At 47.1% G+C, this 16177-nt stretch overlaps 1 protein-coding gene across 2 annotated transcripts in view; it reads left to right on the forward strand.

The window, feature by feature from the left end:
- Positions 1-16177, forward strand: part of LOC119461711 (S1 RNA-binding domain-containing protein 1-like) — a 101921-nt gene that overhangs the window by 9502 nt on the left and 76242 nt on the right. For both annotated transcript variants that reach the window (XM_049671958.1, XM_037723079.2), the window contains exons 4-9: positions 464-553; positions 3077-3360; positions 6807-6924; positions 10983-11130; positions 12395-12491; positions 14431-14590. In XM_049671958.1, the coding sequence (XP_049527915.1) occupies positions 464-553; positions 3077-3360; positions 6807-6924; positions 10983-11130; positions 12395-12491; positions 14431-14590 (897 nt within the window). The remainder of the gene's footprint in view (positions 1-463; positions 554-3076; positions 3361-6806; positions 6925-10982; positions 11131-12394; positions 12492-14430; positions 14591-16177) is intronic.

The following is a 16177-nucleotide window of genomic DNA, read 5'->3' on the forward strand; positions in this document are numbered from 1 at the left end:
AAACGTTGCTCCTATGGGACATTGGCTGGGAAAAGTAAAAAGATTGTATTATCCCGAAAAACTTCTTATGTAGAATTGTATCGAGGGGATTCCACTGTATTTCTTCAAGCAGTTTTCGAACAAATACAGAGCATGTGTAAATCAGTATTAGCATATTCATAGAGGGTTCCAGCATACGATTTCCTTCAATTGCTGGGTAGCTGACCTTGAGCTTGTTGATTCGGTTATGAAAATGGCGTAGTTACTGTATGCAAAATATAACAGTGCTCCCATTGCTTGTTCTATGTCCATTAAACAAGCCGGAGGGGGTCAAAATGAATGTGGACAGAGGGGGTCAAAATGAATGTGGACACCTCCACTATGCCATTGCGGATGCGGACTATATGTACAAAAATACAGAAGAGTGCGCATGTTCAACAGTAGTGAAAAATGTGAAGGCATAAACTGAGCCATTTGCACGCAGCCTGCGCCCCCTGTACCGCCGAAGAAGCCCATGGCAAAGCCTCGTCCTCGCAAGGCTGCGGCAACCTTACCCAAGAAGCCAAAGTTGCAGGTAAGATCTAGGCAGGATGCAGTGGTGTCCGCAGGTCTTTTGCTCTTTCTTTCAAATTGTTCTCATGCACCTTAGGCGATTTTAGGCAAGCTGTGGCTTATCACTATCTTGGGCTGTTGATGGCTAATCTTTGCAGCCGACTTGAAAACATCATAATATATAAATGTATGATGTGATGAAGGCACGCGAATGGTTATCAAGAAGCGTGTTTTCTGTGTGACCCACGCATCTTTGTTAAATAGTGCTTTTTTTATGTGCGGTCTTTGCAGCGGTCCTGTGTATCTGTTGGTTCGTACAGTCGGGCACTGAAGCTTATGGGACACAGGATTTTTGAAAAAGTTGAATTCCTGCGAAGTCTGGTAACATAGCCTCAAATTCGAAATTCCATTTTGTAGTAGTTTTCGTGGCCTACACAGTGATCTAGTAAATCAGAATTGTCATGCCTTAGCAGATCAGAAATGAGCATTGGCGGCCAACTATGAATACATTTACATTCGCCGACTGATTTCGTGGACACGGGGAAATGCTGCGAAAGTATCTGAATAATCAGGCAGTCCGGAAAACCGGATTGTGACAGCTAAATCGATTTTCTCATTTTTTAGAGTGCCAGCACAGCATAAAATTCACTTACAGACTTTTGCTCAGTGTAGTGCTCCATTAAAGGAAAATTTACTTCAAATTTCGTTATGGCCGTAAGCAAGGGTGCATTTCTCGTTCACCCGTCATGCAACCCAGTGTGCTTCGCCGGTTAGCTCTGCTGCACAACATCGATTTGGAGCTTTACTGGCTTAATGTCCACACATGAGCTCACTCCGCTCCGTCCAGCAACAGCACGCACCTTAGTAAATGTTTGAGGTAGATGCCGGTGCTAAATGTAATTGCCCTGAGTGAAGTGCGTTAACAGTGTCAGATGCCAGTTGGAGGATAAAGGAAACGGAGGACAATGGTGTCGCTTGGGGCACGAAGGGACGGCTGAATGAAGAAGATGACGAATATCCTGGTGTGGCACGAGTGAGCTGAGGGGCAAAATAACAAGAACACTACAACTACTTACAGATTGACACAATCTTTGACAAAGGAAGCGAAGAAAGGTTTGGAACAGGAGGCATGAGACGATCCAGGGGGGCGGAAAGATGCTGCCACTGCATCGGGTGCTGGAAGAAGCTGTCGGGCTCCGCCGCTCAGGGCCCGATCTTCACGATTCCAACCAAGCCAAGGTTATTCTCTCTGAGGGAACTGCGGCCTCCTCCTCACTGCATCCACTGGAAGTGGAACGCCTGACGTGACTACCTGGCGTTCGCCTGGGGGCGACCAGAAAACACTACAAGCTCCTTCTCCATGATTCATCTGCTTGGGCCACCGAACTAGTTTGGACTGCACCCATCGCTAGTCATCATCTTCTGTGCCAATAGTGACAAGCCTTTCTAAACCCTATCCCGCCGTGCGCTTCACGTTATACTTTCTCAGGACCTTGAATGAACTCATGATGACTTTCATGTTCCGAGTTATTACTGTGTGCTAGTAGGCTAGACTTATTCTTGTTTCAGTCTCTTGTGTGCTTTGCTGTGTAATATATTTTTTTTATTGTTCTGACATCACACTCAGGCTTTGCCTAAGTAGCGACACCCATAACCAAAGAACCTCATCAAAATCATCAGTGGTTGAACAAGGAATGTCTCAAGCTAAAGTCAACGCTTCAACAAGGGGAGTTGTCATTAGGGCAACAAACAAGTTTCCTTGTCAAAAGCCTGATACTACATTGCCTGTTTGACCACTTTTTCTTACTTGAAGTATCCATCTTCTTGTGAATTTCTGCCTTCTTTAGATATACACACATGCTATATCTATCATCATTATCTGTCATCATCGTGACCAGAAGTGCAGACAGATACACGTAAGGGCATCTGCGTTTGGGAGGAAATTGCTAGAAGCAGAGGGCACTTTAATGCATTTTCAGAAAGCCCAATTAAAATTCATGCACCTTTCATTATTGACATGGCAAATGAATGGTCTCAGCACAAAGACTGCAATGAAACTCTCAGCTCCAGGCATAGGTCGGCAGAATAAGCGGCTATCACTCTCCAATGTTCTTGCACGCCATGTACTCACTCACACTCCTGTGCACGCACACTCACCGGCACTCGCTCACTCACTTTTAGAGTCACTTCCATTCACTTTTACCAGCACCCACTCTTGCTTGCATTCGTATCAATTCTCACTCACTGGCACTTACAATCTGTAACAGTCACTCTCGTTCATACTTATGTCCACTAAAAATCTTTATCACAGGCTTTCATTCATACTCACATATACGGGCACTCACTCCTGTTCATGCCACTTGCTCACTGGCACTCACTTCTGTTTATACTCGCACGCACTTCATCACTCAATAATGCTCTCTCTCACCTGTGTGAAATGAGTGTGAAATGAATATGAGTCAGTGCACTTGCGAGTGAGTATGCTGGCTTGTGGCTCCGGGGCATTAGGCTTCATCTACCCTTGGGCTCCCTTGCCTCACTGCAGAAGGCAGCATTGTCAACGCTCTCGGCACCCAAGGACCCGGCCGCTGGCTCAACGGCAGATGCTGCAATCGACGTGGAAGCGGAGTGGGAAGCCCGCTATGGCTGGCGTGTGGAGGAGGCGGTGGCGTCAACAGTGGGCGTGCAGGTGGACGTCGTGCGCAACGTGGTGAACATGCTGACCAACGACTGCACCATCCCGTTCATCGCGCGCTACCGTCGCGAGCAGACGGGTGGCCTTCAGGCGGATGGGCTGCAAGACATCCAGGAAACCTATGCCAGCCTTCTGTGAGCACTCCATTAATCTATACACACACCTAAGGCTCGTTTGGAGTCCAACTTATCTGGTGTGAGAGTGAATGCCTAAAGTCTAGCCACATCAAGGGCGCTGCTGAAATGCACCGTTTTTATAGTCTAATGTCACTCGACTTCAACCTGTGGGGACACTCGACTCTCGCGCATCCCCTGATGTTGTTTTCCCCGCATGGCTCTCGCATCTCCTGTAATCCGGCTTGCCTGCGTAGCAGGGCGCTGCCAGCGGTTGGTGTAGTTGCAAATTAGTTGGAGAGATGGCGCGAGTGTTGAACTGGTAATCCCACCTAACGGCGGGGTTACTCGGGCGCAAAGCCTGTTCTCTTGGCTTGGGGTCGGCTAGCTGCATGGATGTATCAAGCACTCGCCGGCTGTCGCGGGACCGTCCTGTAAAAGGCTTAGGAGCAGGACACCAGAATGGATGAACACGATCATTCGAATGCGTCGCCATTCACGTGACCATACACGAGATTGATTAGGCGTTGGTGTCCAACACGGGCCGAACGTGTATCACTCGCTATCCGGTCGCAGTGAGTCAGACTTACTCGATTTGTCACGCGCCCGTCAATATGTTCTACTGGTAATAATTCGGCTGGCGAGACTGACGAAATAAAAGGTGCAATAAGTGCCCTTGTGATTGTCTGCACTACTGTGTTGTCATTCCTTTGTCCCGAGGGCATGTTTGATACCCCACAAACCGAATTCAATAACGCAGATGAAGGATGGAAAGATGCTACAGTGCAGTCCACTTATAACGATATCGAGAAAAACAAGAAATCCGATCGTTATAACCAATCATCGCTATATCTGGACTGCCGAAAAAAAAAATGCGGAATATACCTTTGTAGTCCCGAAACCGAAACTGCCACTTGTGATAAAAAAAATCTACGTTGTAGAAAGTAGGCCGTGAAAAATAAAACATTTATTTATACCTCTAAATAGCGTCTCAATTGTTAGGCACGCTGAAGTAGAAATCTGCACTTGCTTTCGCAGAAGTTTCGGGTTCACAACCACCGTGTGCATCGCATCCATCTGCTGCGCAAACACTGGCAGCTATAATTTTGCGTGCATGATTTCAATGAGCGACTCGATCGACGACGTTGCACTTTGGTTGAACCTCGGGGTTGGTGTCAAGGACGGGCCATTGTCAATCTCGTCGTCACTGCTGCTGCTGTCGTCGCCTCCGTCGCGCAACGCTGCCGTCTGTCGCGACAAAGATCGCTCCGTCGGAGTTCTCTTCGCAGAATGAGGCAGCACTATTTGCACTCAGAAGCTCCTCTATCGAAGCACCACCTATTTCATCGTCAGTAACAACGTGTTCCCAGAGTTCGGACACCACCGTGTTGGTTTCGCCCATGGGGGTTTCGTCGTGGCGCACGAAGCCCGCCTTTGCCGTTGATCAGGCATGGACACTGCTTCTAGCCTTCATGATCGTGGCACTCCCGGTTTGCATAATCGTCGATATCATCTACTGCGCGAGCTTGTACTTCGAGTCTTGCAAAATTTACAGCTTCGTCTCGAGAGATGCAGCTTTGCGCTTTGTCGGCGCACCTCCCGCTGCTTCCGCGGTGCATTTCCGCACTCGCTGAGAGAGGGAGATTGTAAAGGGAGCGTAGGCCACGCAGGCGCCGCTTGCTTATCGCTTTCTCCCCCCTTTTGCAAAATCAGTTTCGTCTCAAGGGGCGCACCTCCCGCTGCTTCCGCGGCGCAATCGCAATCGTTGAGAGAGAGCGCGGCAGGGAGCACAGGCACCCCTCGCCAGAGGAGGCGTTGCCTTCACCTTTCTTCCGCCCTCTCATTGCGCGACCGCCGGTGACGCGGGGGCGAAGCAGCTGGCGCCATATTGTGCATGCTGCACCAACTTGCGATGCTCTCCGTGGCTTTCGCAATTGGCGCGCGGGCGAGATGCGCTGCGCGGTAATGGCGGCAAATACGAACTCGTGTAGGCAAACTTTTCGCCCCGTCACGGTTAAGGGCAACGTAGGAATGCAATTTTCATGATTATTCTGCATGAAAAACACCGCCCAGAAGCAAAATTTCAATCATTATATCCGATATGCGGTGAATAACATATCGTTATATATGTTTTTTTTTTCTCATAGCCCTAATGCATAAGTTGATACTCGTAGCTCGACTCATCGTTATAGCCGATATATGTGGTATCGTTATATGTGGACTGCGAGTCTTGAAATATCACGGTGCACATAGCGAGCGAGGGCCACGAAACTGCCAATGCCGGCCAACGCTCGCTTCACGATAACGGCAGTAACTTCAGGGAGCGGGCGGCGCCGGCACAGCATGCATGGCGAAGGGCGCACACGGAGACCGTGGAATGTGAGGGACGAGGGCGGCAGGGATGTGGATTTCCCCTCGGCAACTCCGCCGCTTCGGTGGCTCCCTTCGCCCTCCCTCGTAGCTCCCTCACTTTCGATCTGTCACTGTGCGTGCGCGCCGCCATGCAGGCGCCGCCGCTCCAGCCGGCCCGGCGCCAGCTCCCCGAAGTTTCGTTTTCTGCCGTTATCGGGAAGTGGGCGTTTGCTGGCCTGGGGCAGTTTCGTTGGCCGGCCTGGGACAGCGCCGCTGCTTCCCTCTGCGCCGTAGCCACAGCATGCAAGGTCAACACGTGACTAGAAAGTAGAGATAGCATAAAGGAGAAAGAAGGGTTCACTGCCATTTTATACGCGTGGCCACGGTAGCGTGGCTGAGACGTCGGCACGTACACGCATGTTTCGGCGCAACGCAGAATCAGCGACCTTGCCATTTGAGAGAGGGTGAAATTTCCGCCGCGTTTTTTTTTTGTTCTTTTTTTTGTTTTGGTTCGCGCGCGACATTGAGGGGTCTCTCCTAAGCTTTTACTCTATGGCGGTGCCGCGTGATTTGGTTCGAATTAACGAGATTCGACTGTAAATTGAATGCATACGTTTTAGCTGCATTCCTCGACTGTCGCATACGCGTGGCGGCTCGGTGCACATGTTTTGCATATGTGCGGGCCTTGAAAATTGTTGCTTTGGTTATAGTGTGGTATCGCTTATAGTGCGGATATTCGCGACTCCGGCGACTTACGTTATAAGCGGTTTACACTGTATGTGGGCTCCATGTATATCCCGGTTCGACTGTAGCACATCGTACATCTAAAACATTTCACCGATTAAAGAGTGTTATCAGTATGGGGCAATAACGAATAGTGGGTATAACGAAGATATTTTCCCGTCGAATGCAACTTTGTTATAATGACGTTTGACTGTATTCATGTTTGTTATATCGAGGTTTGGCTGTATCACTCACATCTGTGTGGTTGTATGTAAAGTTACAGTGTTGCAGACCTCGTGTGTTGTACTTTGATGACCTAAAGTGCGAACAGTAAATGTGAGGTGTTGTGTTACCTGAATACTACTGCTGCCTGCTGGCTGTCTCATCTGCAGGCAGGTGAAAAAGAAAGCGCGCACCATACTGGAGACACTGACCAAGGAGAACAAGGGGGACCCTAGTGTACGCAAGCTCATCATCGGGGCACGAAGCAGCGTCGAGCTGGATCATCTGGTGAGTTCACGCTGTGGGTTTTAGGATTATCGTCACCATCAATGTTAGTATATTCATGTCCACTGCAGGGCAAAGGCCTCTTTTAATGATCTCCACTTACCCCTGTGTTGTGCCAGCTGATGCCATCTTACACCTGCAATTTTCTTAATGTCATCACATCACACCATACATTGCGGTGAAGCTGACTTTAGGAAACTGGCTGCTATTGTGCAACACGTATTAGACTCTTGCCCATTTTTCTTGCTAAAAACTCGAGTGCGCTTTAGGTTTCTACTTTGTTTGGGAGCTTTAATGCCATTTCTACCTTAGTTTTCTTTTCTGGACACATCGAAAGTAGGCACGCGTGTGGTTCAAGGGTGTGTTAGAATCGTGAAAATATATTGTGAAATCAATGGGGGGTGGGTTTCGGTGTTTTTTTTGTATCTTCTTTAATTTGACCCACTGGATAATTTGATCAGTTTTGTAGGTCCCGTCGGGGTCAAACTAACGGAAATCGACTGTAATATATTCTAACCTGCTTATAACAATATTCAAGTGCTAAGATAGTCCCATTGTTATAACCAATAATTGTAACCCGCTTGCACAAGAAAAGCAGAGGGAACAAACATTCGAGCATTTTAATTAGAGAGAAGTACAGGCGAAGCCACTTATAGCATTACAGTCGAAATTAGCGATAACGAAATCCCGTGACAGTCAAATTCTCAACGAAATATTTTCGTATCCTGGCGAACGCCCATAGGATTCAGTGCATTTCGTACAGTAAAAGCTCGTTAATTCATATTCCACAGGGATGCTACGAAAACTCAAATTATACAAAATTTGAACTAATGAATATCAGAGAAAAAAATCGCTCAAGACGCATATATAGTCCAATGTAATGTGAGGGCACAACACGCTAACATTGCGAGACAACGTCTACAGTTTGATGCACTGGAGTAGCCGATGTAACTGGACATGGCAAACGAGATCCGACATGCCCGACGTTGAGATGTCTCTCGCTCCATCCGTGCGTTCTTCGCGCCGACTGCGCTGACCCACAATGCATTGTGTGAAGAAAAAAAAAAAGTGCCCTGACGTTGCTGACGATCGTAGACAGCTGTTCAAAGTGGCGTAGGTTGGGGATCGTTCTGCGCATGCTCTGAAGAGAGCAGCCGACTGCGCGCTTGTCTAAGTACAGGGGGGACGGCATTTCGGCTGGCGCAGTGCGAGCAGCATAGCGTGACTAGCCGCAAGTGACACTCGCAGGCGCGCCGAGAATGTCAGAATAAAAGGCATGCTTATAGTCCGACGCATTCGGCGCGCGAGCGAGCGTCACTTGCAGCCAGTCACGCTACACTGCTTGCACTGCGTCAGCCGAAATGCCGTCCCCTCTGTACTTGGATGCGCACACCGTCGGTTGCTCTCTTCGGAGCATGTGCAGAACGATCCCCAACCCGCACACCGCTTTGAACGGCTGTCTGCGACCGTCGGTGAAGCGGCAGGGGTGCGCTTTAGAGCGCACACTGCTGTCGCCGCTTGCCGCAGGAATGGGCGCGCAAAGCTTCGTGGCCTCTGGGGCAACATTAGTTTGGCCACCATGCTCCCGCACACTGGCACTCCCTTATCCACGATGGTGCGGAGTTCAAATTATCGGTGGCGGTGCGGATTTCAGTGTGAATTAGCAGGATGCTTTACATATTGCTTTCAATACATTGTTGGACGGACCGCGGCGGTACTTTGAATTATCCAAAATTTCGAATTCACGAGTTGTGAATTAACGAGCGTTTACTGTATCTCTCAACAACGAAATGTTGCTGAACTGCAGTCCTGCATCAACAAAATTTCCGTAACATTATCCGCAGATTACCTACTCGCGCAAGACTCTGAAAAGTGATCAAATGCCTTTGCTTTGCACTTAAATTACCTCAGATGCCCCCACATTACGCTTGCATAGGAGCTGCCATGTTTTTTTACAGAAACAACCAAATGCCGGAAGGTATCGTGTATGCTGGAAGCACATTATGGCCGCCATCTTGTTTGTGGATTACACGGCCGCATTGATGATGGTGCGGCCGCATTTCGCTTCCGTCACGTGAAGACGGTTAACAGAGTTTTGAAAGCAAAGTTTCATTTTTACGATGCATTCCCTATCTGTGTTGCCTCATTTCACAACGAAATTCTAGGGGAAGTGAATTTTTTCGCTCTCCCTGCCAATTTCGTTATTGCGGGGTTCAACTGACTTTAACAATACTCGTATGTAACAATGAGCAGCTGCATTGCTGTGAACTTTTTGTGTGTTCTATGGTAAAATCAACTCTTCACTACAATGTGGCCATGCTGCGTTATTGGCTATAACAAATAAATCTGGCTACTGGCTGTCTGTGCCTAAAAGAAAAGGAATGCAAAATCCAGGAAAACATTTAAAGAAGAACACTTCGCCACAACCACCTTTGTGCAGCGCACTCCGCACGGCACAACTTCGTCGCCCCTTTTACCCCTCCGACATCGGCGAGAGGGCAGAGGGAGGCAGGAGAGGAGCACGCGAGGCCTGCAATGCGATGCGAAGAAGGCGTGCCGACACGTTCGGGGTGCACGGCACAAAGGCAGGTGTGGTGAAGCGGCTGGTGTTGTTTGTCTTCTTCTTATTATTAGTATTTATCGAGGCAATGTGATGAAGGCATGCAACACGTAGTGCATGGCACAAGGTGGGCTTGAGAAGTGGCTCCAGTTATTTTTTTTTTGTTTCTTCGAGGATTTTGCTTTTTTTTTTTACTTTTTGTCACACACCCAGTAGCCAGATTTAATTGTTATAACTGATAACATGGCATGGAAGCATTGCTGTAAGCAGTTTATTTTACCATCGAACAAATTCAATAGTTGACGGTGCATCGGCTCCTCATTGTTATACGCAATACAGTCAACGTCCGATCTTTCGGACTCCCTAGGGGCCGCGAAAACGTCGGAATAATCAGGCAGTTCGTAAAAACAAATGCATGCCTTTTACTGCCCCCAAGGGCTCAAATCGACACAAGCATGTCTGAAAAAGCTCTGAAGGCCGGACAGTACACTTATTAGGCATATCGTAGCTCGTACTGTGATAGGAGGTGGCGGGCGCACGCGAGTATGATTAAGGAATACATGCCGCATCCCGTGACTATTGCCCCTTCCAACTCTTGATATGCTTCACCACAATACTTCACATATTCTCACTGCGTAACAGTGTTGTAGTGAGGTGAAGCTGACTTTCGGGAACCGCCATTATGCAACGCGTCGTGTTTTCCGAGTTTCCAAGAGATTAGCGAGGATTACAAAGGTGGAGTGGCGCCAGTGCTAACAACGGCAAATTGTTTCTATGAAAAACATGGGCCCGAACAACAAGAAGCTTGGTAGCAAACAGCGAAGTTGCTAGGCCTAGCGTTGCTGCGGTGATGGCTCCCAGCATATTTGCGTGCGAGAGCGCCAGTTCAAGTAGACGAGCCCATCTAATGGCGGCGGTGGTGGCTTCAAATAATGCCGTTTCAGATCTACGTAGGGCTATGGCAAAAGATCCGGAAAATCGGGCAGCAAAGGTTTTTTGCGTCCGAAATATCGGACTGTTTTATACACTGACTCCATGGGGTATGTCGCGGTGCCGCGAAGGCGTCCGAATTATCGGGCATGTCCGAAAAATCGGGTTTCCGGAAAATCAGACGTTGACTGTATATTGTTAAAACAGGTGTCGTAAGTGGGTTCGACTGTATCGACATTCATCATCGAATTACAGTTGTAAGTGGACTGCTTTATAAAGTAGAGGACCTTCTCCGTAGAAAGAGCAGGCTTTGTTATAGGAAAGGAACAAGGCCTTCAAACAAGAGAGACAGCAGGTCAGCTTGTCTGCTGCTTTATTCTTGATCTTTTACACATGCTGCAAGGCACGCATGGGCCTCTCGTCCTCTTTGTTTTCCTCTGCGCACACCGCTACACGTAGCAGACGATGCTACTTGAAACAAGAATTTTCGACATGCACTAATATGCTTTTGCATCGGGCCCTTGCAGACACGTCTATTGAGTCATTCTCGTTATTTGCTCCGTTCCGGCAGTTTGCCCCATATAAGGAATCCAAGGGACGCTCCCTGGCTCAAAGGGCCAAGAATCTCGGCCTCGAAGAGACGGCCCAGCAGATTCTCCGGGGAGAGGCCACAGTCGAGTCCATCAACCCCGAGAGCCTTGTGAAACCTGACGTGAAAGGTTGCAAAAGCTTCTTCTTGCACTGTTCTTGAAAGAATGAGCTTAGAAAAAAGCCTTTACTTTCTATATTCGCACTGGTGTAACAATAATTCAGGAAGGTTTACCGCAAAAAACACACGGGACGAAGAAAGAAACAACACAAAGCGGTTGCTGTCTCTTTCTTTGTCCCTCGTGTTTTCTTGCGGTAAACCTTCCGAAATCAGGAATCACCAACTGGCCTACACCCACACTCTTCTATGTAAAAATAATTCTAATTTGCCTTAAGAGGAGTAGTAATTAATTGCCTTTATGTTTTATGTCTTTTTTCTGTCCATGTCTTTTACTCTGCTGTACCATTCCCAACTTGCACATCTCACATACCTTGCAGATGTCATACGGCCTCCAAGATGAAGCTGGTTGCTCATGGTAGAGCATAAAGCAATGCAGCATTTCTTAAGATAGTTGTATTTTATTTATTGATATTCATTTTGACCACATATTTTTCTGTACAGCCAGTGAAATCTAAGCGAATTGGCATTTCTGCATGCCAGGGGCATCAGAATAGAAGGGCCATGGCCAAGAAGGGAATGCTCATTAGCAAAATGCCATAGCTGTTGAACGACGGGCAAATGAGCGTCTCTGCATGGCATGTAGTTATGAAGTTTTGTCAAAGCTGGTATGTAACCAAAGAGAAAGAGCGAAGAGAAAGGAAATGTAGGGAGTTCAACCAGATGAATTTCTGATTTGCTACCTTAAGCAGCGGAAAATGTGTTAGGGGATGAAAAAAAAAAAGAATGGCAAAACAATACTGAGGGTGTTGCTTCGTTCGGAGGTGCACATCGTAATGCCATCGTTCACTGAGGTCTGTTTACTTCCTTAACCACAGTAGTGCGCATATTGCTTTGTGGGTTCGGGAGGCCATGATACAAGTTCATTTGTTTTATGAATGATCTTGAATCCAGGTGATGTAACGGGGTGCAAAGTCGTCATGTGGTGCTGGTCCTCATAGCGAGGACTGATGCAGAGGAGATGCTCAATAGAACTCCTCACACCCACATCTATCGCGCAAAAGTCTGCTACTGAGTCGAATGAGAAATGAATAGCTTTTTGTGAATGCAATACCCGGCCACAAACAACACAGTACTAATTATAGTATGCTCATTAGCTATATACCTAAGAGTTATCATTGTGGCAAAGATTGATACCTTTGATAGGATTTCCTCACACATTACGAGGTTTGGGACATCAGTAAGCACCAATCTATGTGCACTGTTATTTATTCCAGGGTTACAGTCGGCAAAAGAGGTCATGCTGGGTTGGCAACACATTCTGGCTGACGTCCTCTCCAAGGACAGGACGGTCCTTGACTACCTGGCCAACATGTAAGGAGTGCATCTTTTTTCACACTTGTGTTTATTTCCTAATTAGACGGCCATAAATTGGAAATTGGTTCATTTGACCTGCATTTTAAACCAGCTGTGTGCAAGTCCAGTAAAGCGCAGCATATTTCTTATGCGGTGAATTTGATGCTTCATAATGCTGGTTTAAATGTGGAAAACTAAGACAAACATGATGGAGCATAATTTCAGTTGTGGATAGCTCAGGAAACCTCTTGCAAGTTATTTTACCTTAATAAAATATTTACAACTCAAATAACATTGCATAGTTGGTTAAGCTGTCCTAATTGTCGCTCTTGTCAAATGACATTTGGACTTGGGGGCTTAAAAGACAAGAATGGTGCCAGAAAAATGCCGTATTTACTCGAATCTATTGAGCCCTGTATTGTAACGTTCATCCAATTTTGATGTAACATTGTCTAATACTTTCATGTCGCAAAACGTGACGTAATAATGACATGGAAGGCATCGCAGATATGAACCTATTTATCACCGAGCGAGCAGAGTGGCACGTTTCTTTGACGAGCAGCCACACCGCACTGCTTGTGCTCGCAACTAAATCATAGTATGTTTCATATTGGCAGCACAAAAGTGTACGAATGCTGTGTAATTTAATGTAACCTTGTGTCTACATGTTACAGTTGTAATAAATGAAATAGTTGTTCCGTATTGAAGTTGCATATCCGAAACAACTCCACTACGAAATGCACAGAGTGAGGCTCCTATGACCGCATTACTTGTGTAGCTACCGCAGTGTTGCAAATTACCGTATTTACTCGTTTGTAACGCGAGTTTTTTTCCAGATTTTTGCTACCTGAAGTCGATCCTCGCATTACAATCGAATACCGAAATTCAAGTTGTCTAAAAAGTGCAGTGATGCACCCAATTCTAATCAACTAGTGAAATGTGCGAGTGAAAGCGCGCGCGACACGGAGAGTGAACGCACGGCGGAGAGCAAACGCGAAGTCTTCCGTCGTGCGAAAGGTCGTGGGGGGATGGGAGCGGAGGCGACGTTTAGCTGCGGCACCAAATGCGTATCTTGCGACCGGGCGCAAGGGTCACTGGCGACTCAATCTCCCACGCGAAAGGAGGAAAGCCGGAAGGCAACGCGGGAGGGAGGGGGCACGGCTTCTACTCTGCCACCATGCTGCGTACTTGTACTGGCTGCGGGCTGTCGCGTGGACCCTATCTTGAAAGCGATCTCCACACTGCTCTTTGTATGCGCTATGCTTTCTCCGCTCAGTTTCCGTTGAAGCGATAGACCGCGGGAATCTTCGCTCGCTGCTGCTGGTGCACTTGCTCACGCTAGCGTTTTGACAGCGGTTGTGCGCGGTCATCGAGTGTGGTCTATTCATGTTTTCTTGTGCGCGCTGACACCATGCTTGTTAATTCAGTTAGTAAGCGAATGTGTCCAAGTTATACATTCGATAAAACTACTGTCCTTACTTCGTATAGCTCTCTACTAATTTGATATCACAATTGATGCTTCGCCTTTCGGGAGAAACTGCGACTTTTTCATGCATCCTGTCGTCTCGCTTTACTTTAGTGGTTTACTTTTTTTTTTTTTTTTGCTGGACGCAACAAAAAGTCACCCCTCGCGTTACTTTCACGGTTTTATTTTTTCTTGGTGGACGCAATGAAATGTCACCCCTCGCGTTACAATCGTGGTCGCGTTACAATTGAGTAAATATGGTAGTTAATTACCATAATAAATAATTTCCTACTCAAATAACATTGCATATTTGACCAAACAGAGTATGGACCTCTAAATCATACCTACTTAATGCACTCACAAACACTTCATCACCTATCGCCAGCACATATTGGTTGTGCCGACAAGTGCCGACAAGAACTGTAGCACCAATATGTGCTACAGTTTTTTTGAGTTTATCTGTCCCCCTTCACGTGATGTTCACGAAACCAGGGCCAAGTCTCCCGGCATCCTCTTGACGGCCAGCAAGAGCGCCTCGGCAGCCAAGCTGGAACGGCAAGCCTTCGCCGATGGCACGCCAGGAATCTGTGACAAGAAGTATGACAACTACGCCAACTTCTCCAGGGACGTGCGGTCGGTGCAGCCTCACCAGGTGCGTGGTGGCAACTGCTGCATGCATTGAATGTCAAGTTTTGGTGGCATGCACCGTCAGCAAGCTTTCGGAGGGAAAAAGCCCGGTTTTGTCTGTTTAAAGGCTGCTTTAAAGATGTACCGTGGCGAAATTTCACTTTGGCTTAATTCGTTAAACAGTAGAACTGCAGAAATCCTCTAAAAATATTGTATGATCAAGAGATTAGCAGCATCCAATAACTCTTGGGGCAGCGCTACTGATGAGACAAAAAGGTATTCTCACACAACCATAATTGCACTTGAATGGGAAATCAGCAAACTATTGAAAACTCTCTCTGTAAAGGTAGCTATCACTGCCTGGCAGTTAGATTAAATGTCAAACACTGTTCTGGAGCGGTCGTAGCCATGAATCACACTAATGACACTTGAAGAAAGGGAACCGAGGGGCCCGATTTTTATTAATCATATCATAAGGAGCCAACAAACATTGACACCAAGAACAACATAGGGGAAATTACTTGCACACACTAATTGAATTAAAGAAATGATAAATTAATGGAAATGAAAACGGATGAAAAAACAACTGTCCACAGGTGGGGAACGAACCCACGTCTTTGCATTACGCGTGCGATGCTCTCACCATTGAGCTACCGCGGAACCGTTTTCCCATCCGCTTTCTGGGGTATTTATGTTTTACAACATAGAACTAACTCTGGGAGTGTTAGCCAGCGCCACCACTCACAAGCCTAGGGGCGGATGTGGAACATCCTTTCTGCCGCAGGCGTCACGAGCACGTGATCTTTTTTGGGTGTTGGCAACTGGTCAATAAACCCACATATGCTACCTGAAGGCATCAATGTTGCCGGATTCGAGCCATCGTTATGTAATGAACGAGAAGAAAGGGAACCGAGAGGCCCGATTTTTATTAATCATATCATAAGAAGCCAACAAACATTGACACCAAGAACATCATAGGGGAAATTACTTGCACACACTAATTGAATTAAAGAAATGATAAATTAATGGAAATGAAAACGGATGAAAAAACAACTGTCCACAGGTGGGGAACGAACCAACGTCTTTGCATTACGCGTGCGATGCTCTCACCATTGAGCTACCGCGGAACCGTTTTCCCATCCGCTTTCTGGGGTATTTATGTTTTACAACATAGAACTAACTCTGGGAGTGTTAGCCAGCGCCACCACTCACAAGCCTAGGGGCGGATGTGGAACATCCTTTCTGCCGCAGGCGTCACGAGCACGTGATCTTTTTTGGGTGTTGGCAACTGGTCAATAAACCCACATATGCTACCTGAAGGCATCAATGTTGCCGGATTCGAGCCATCGTTATGTAATGAACGAGAAGAAAGGGAACCGAGAGGCCCGATTTTTATTAATCATATCATAAGGAGCCAACAAACATTGACACCAAGAACAACATAGGGGAAATTACTTGCACACACTAATTGAATTAAAGAAATGATAAATTAATGGAAATGAAAACGGATGAAAAAACAACTGTCCACAGGTGGGGAACGAACCCACGCCTTTGCATTACGCGTGCGATGCTCTCACCATTGAGCTACCGCGGAACCGTTTTCCCATCCGCT

This window comes from Dermacentor silvarum, chromosome 8 (genome assembly GCF_013339745.2).
Source record: "Dermacentor silvarum isolate Dsil-2018 chromosome 8, BIME_Dsil_1.4, whole genome shotgun sequence".
NCBI lineage: Eukaryota > Metazoa > Arthropoda > Arachnida > Ixodida > Ixodidae > Dermacentor > Dermacentor silvarum.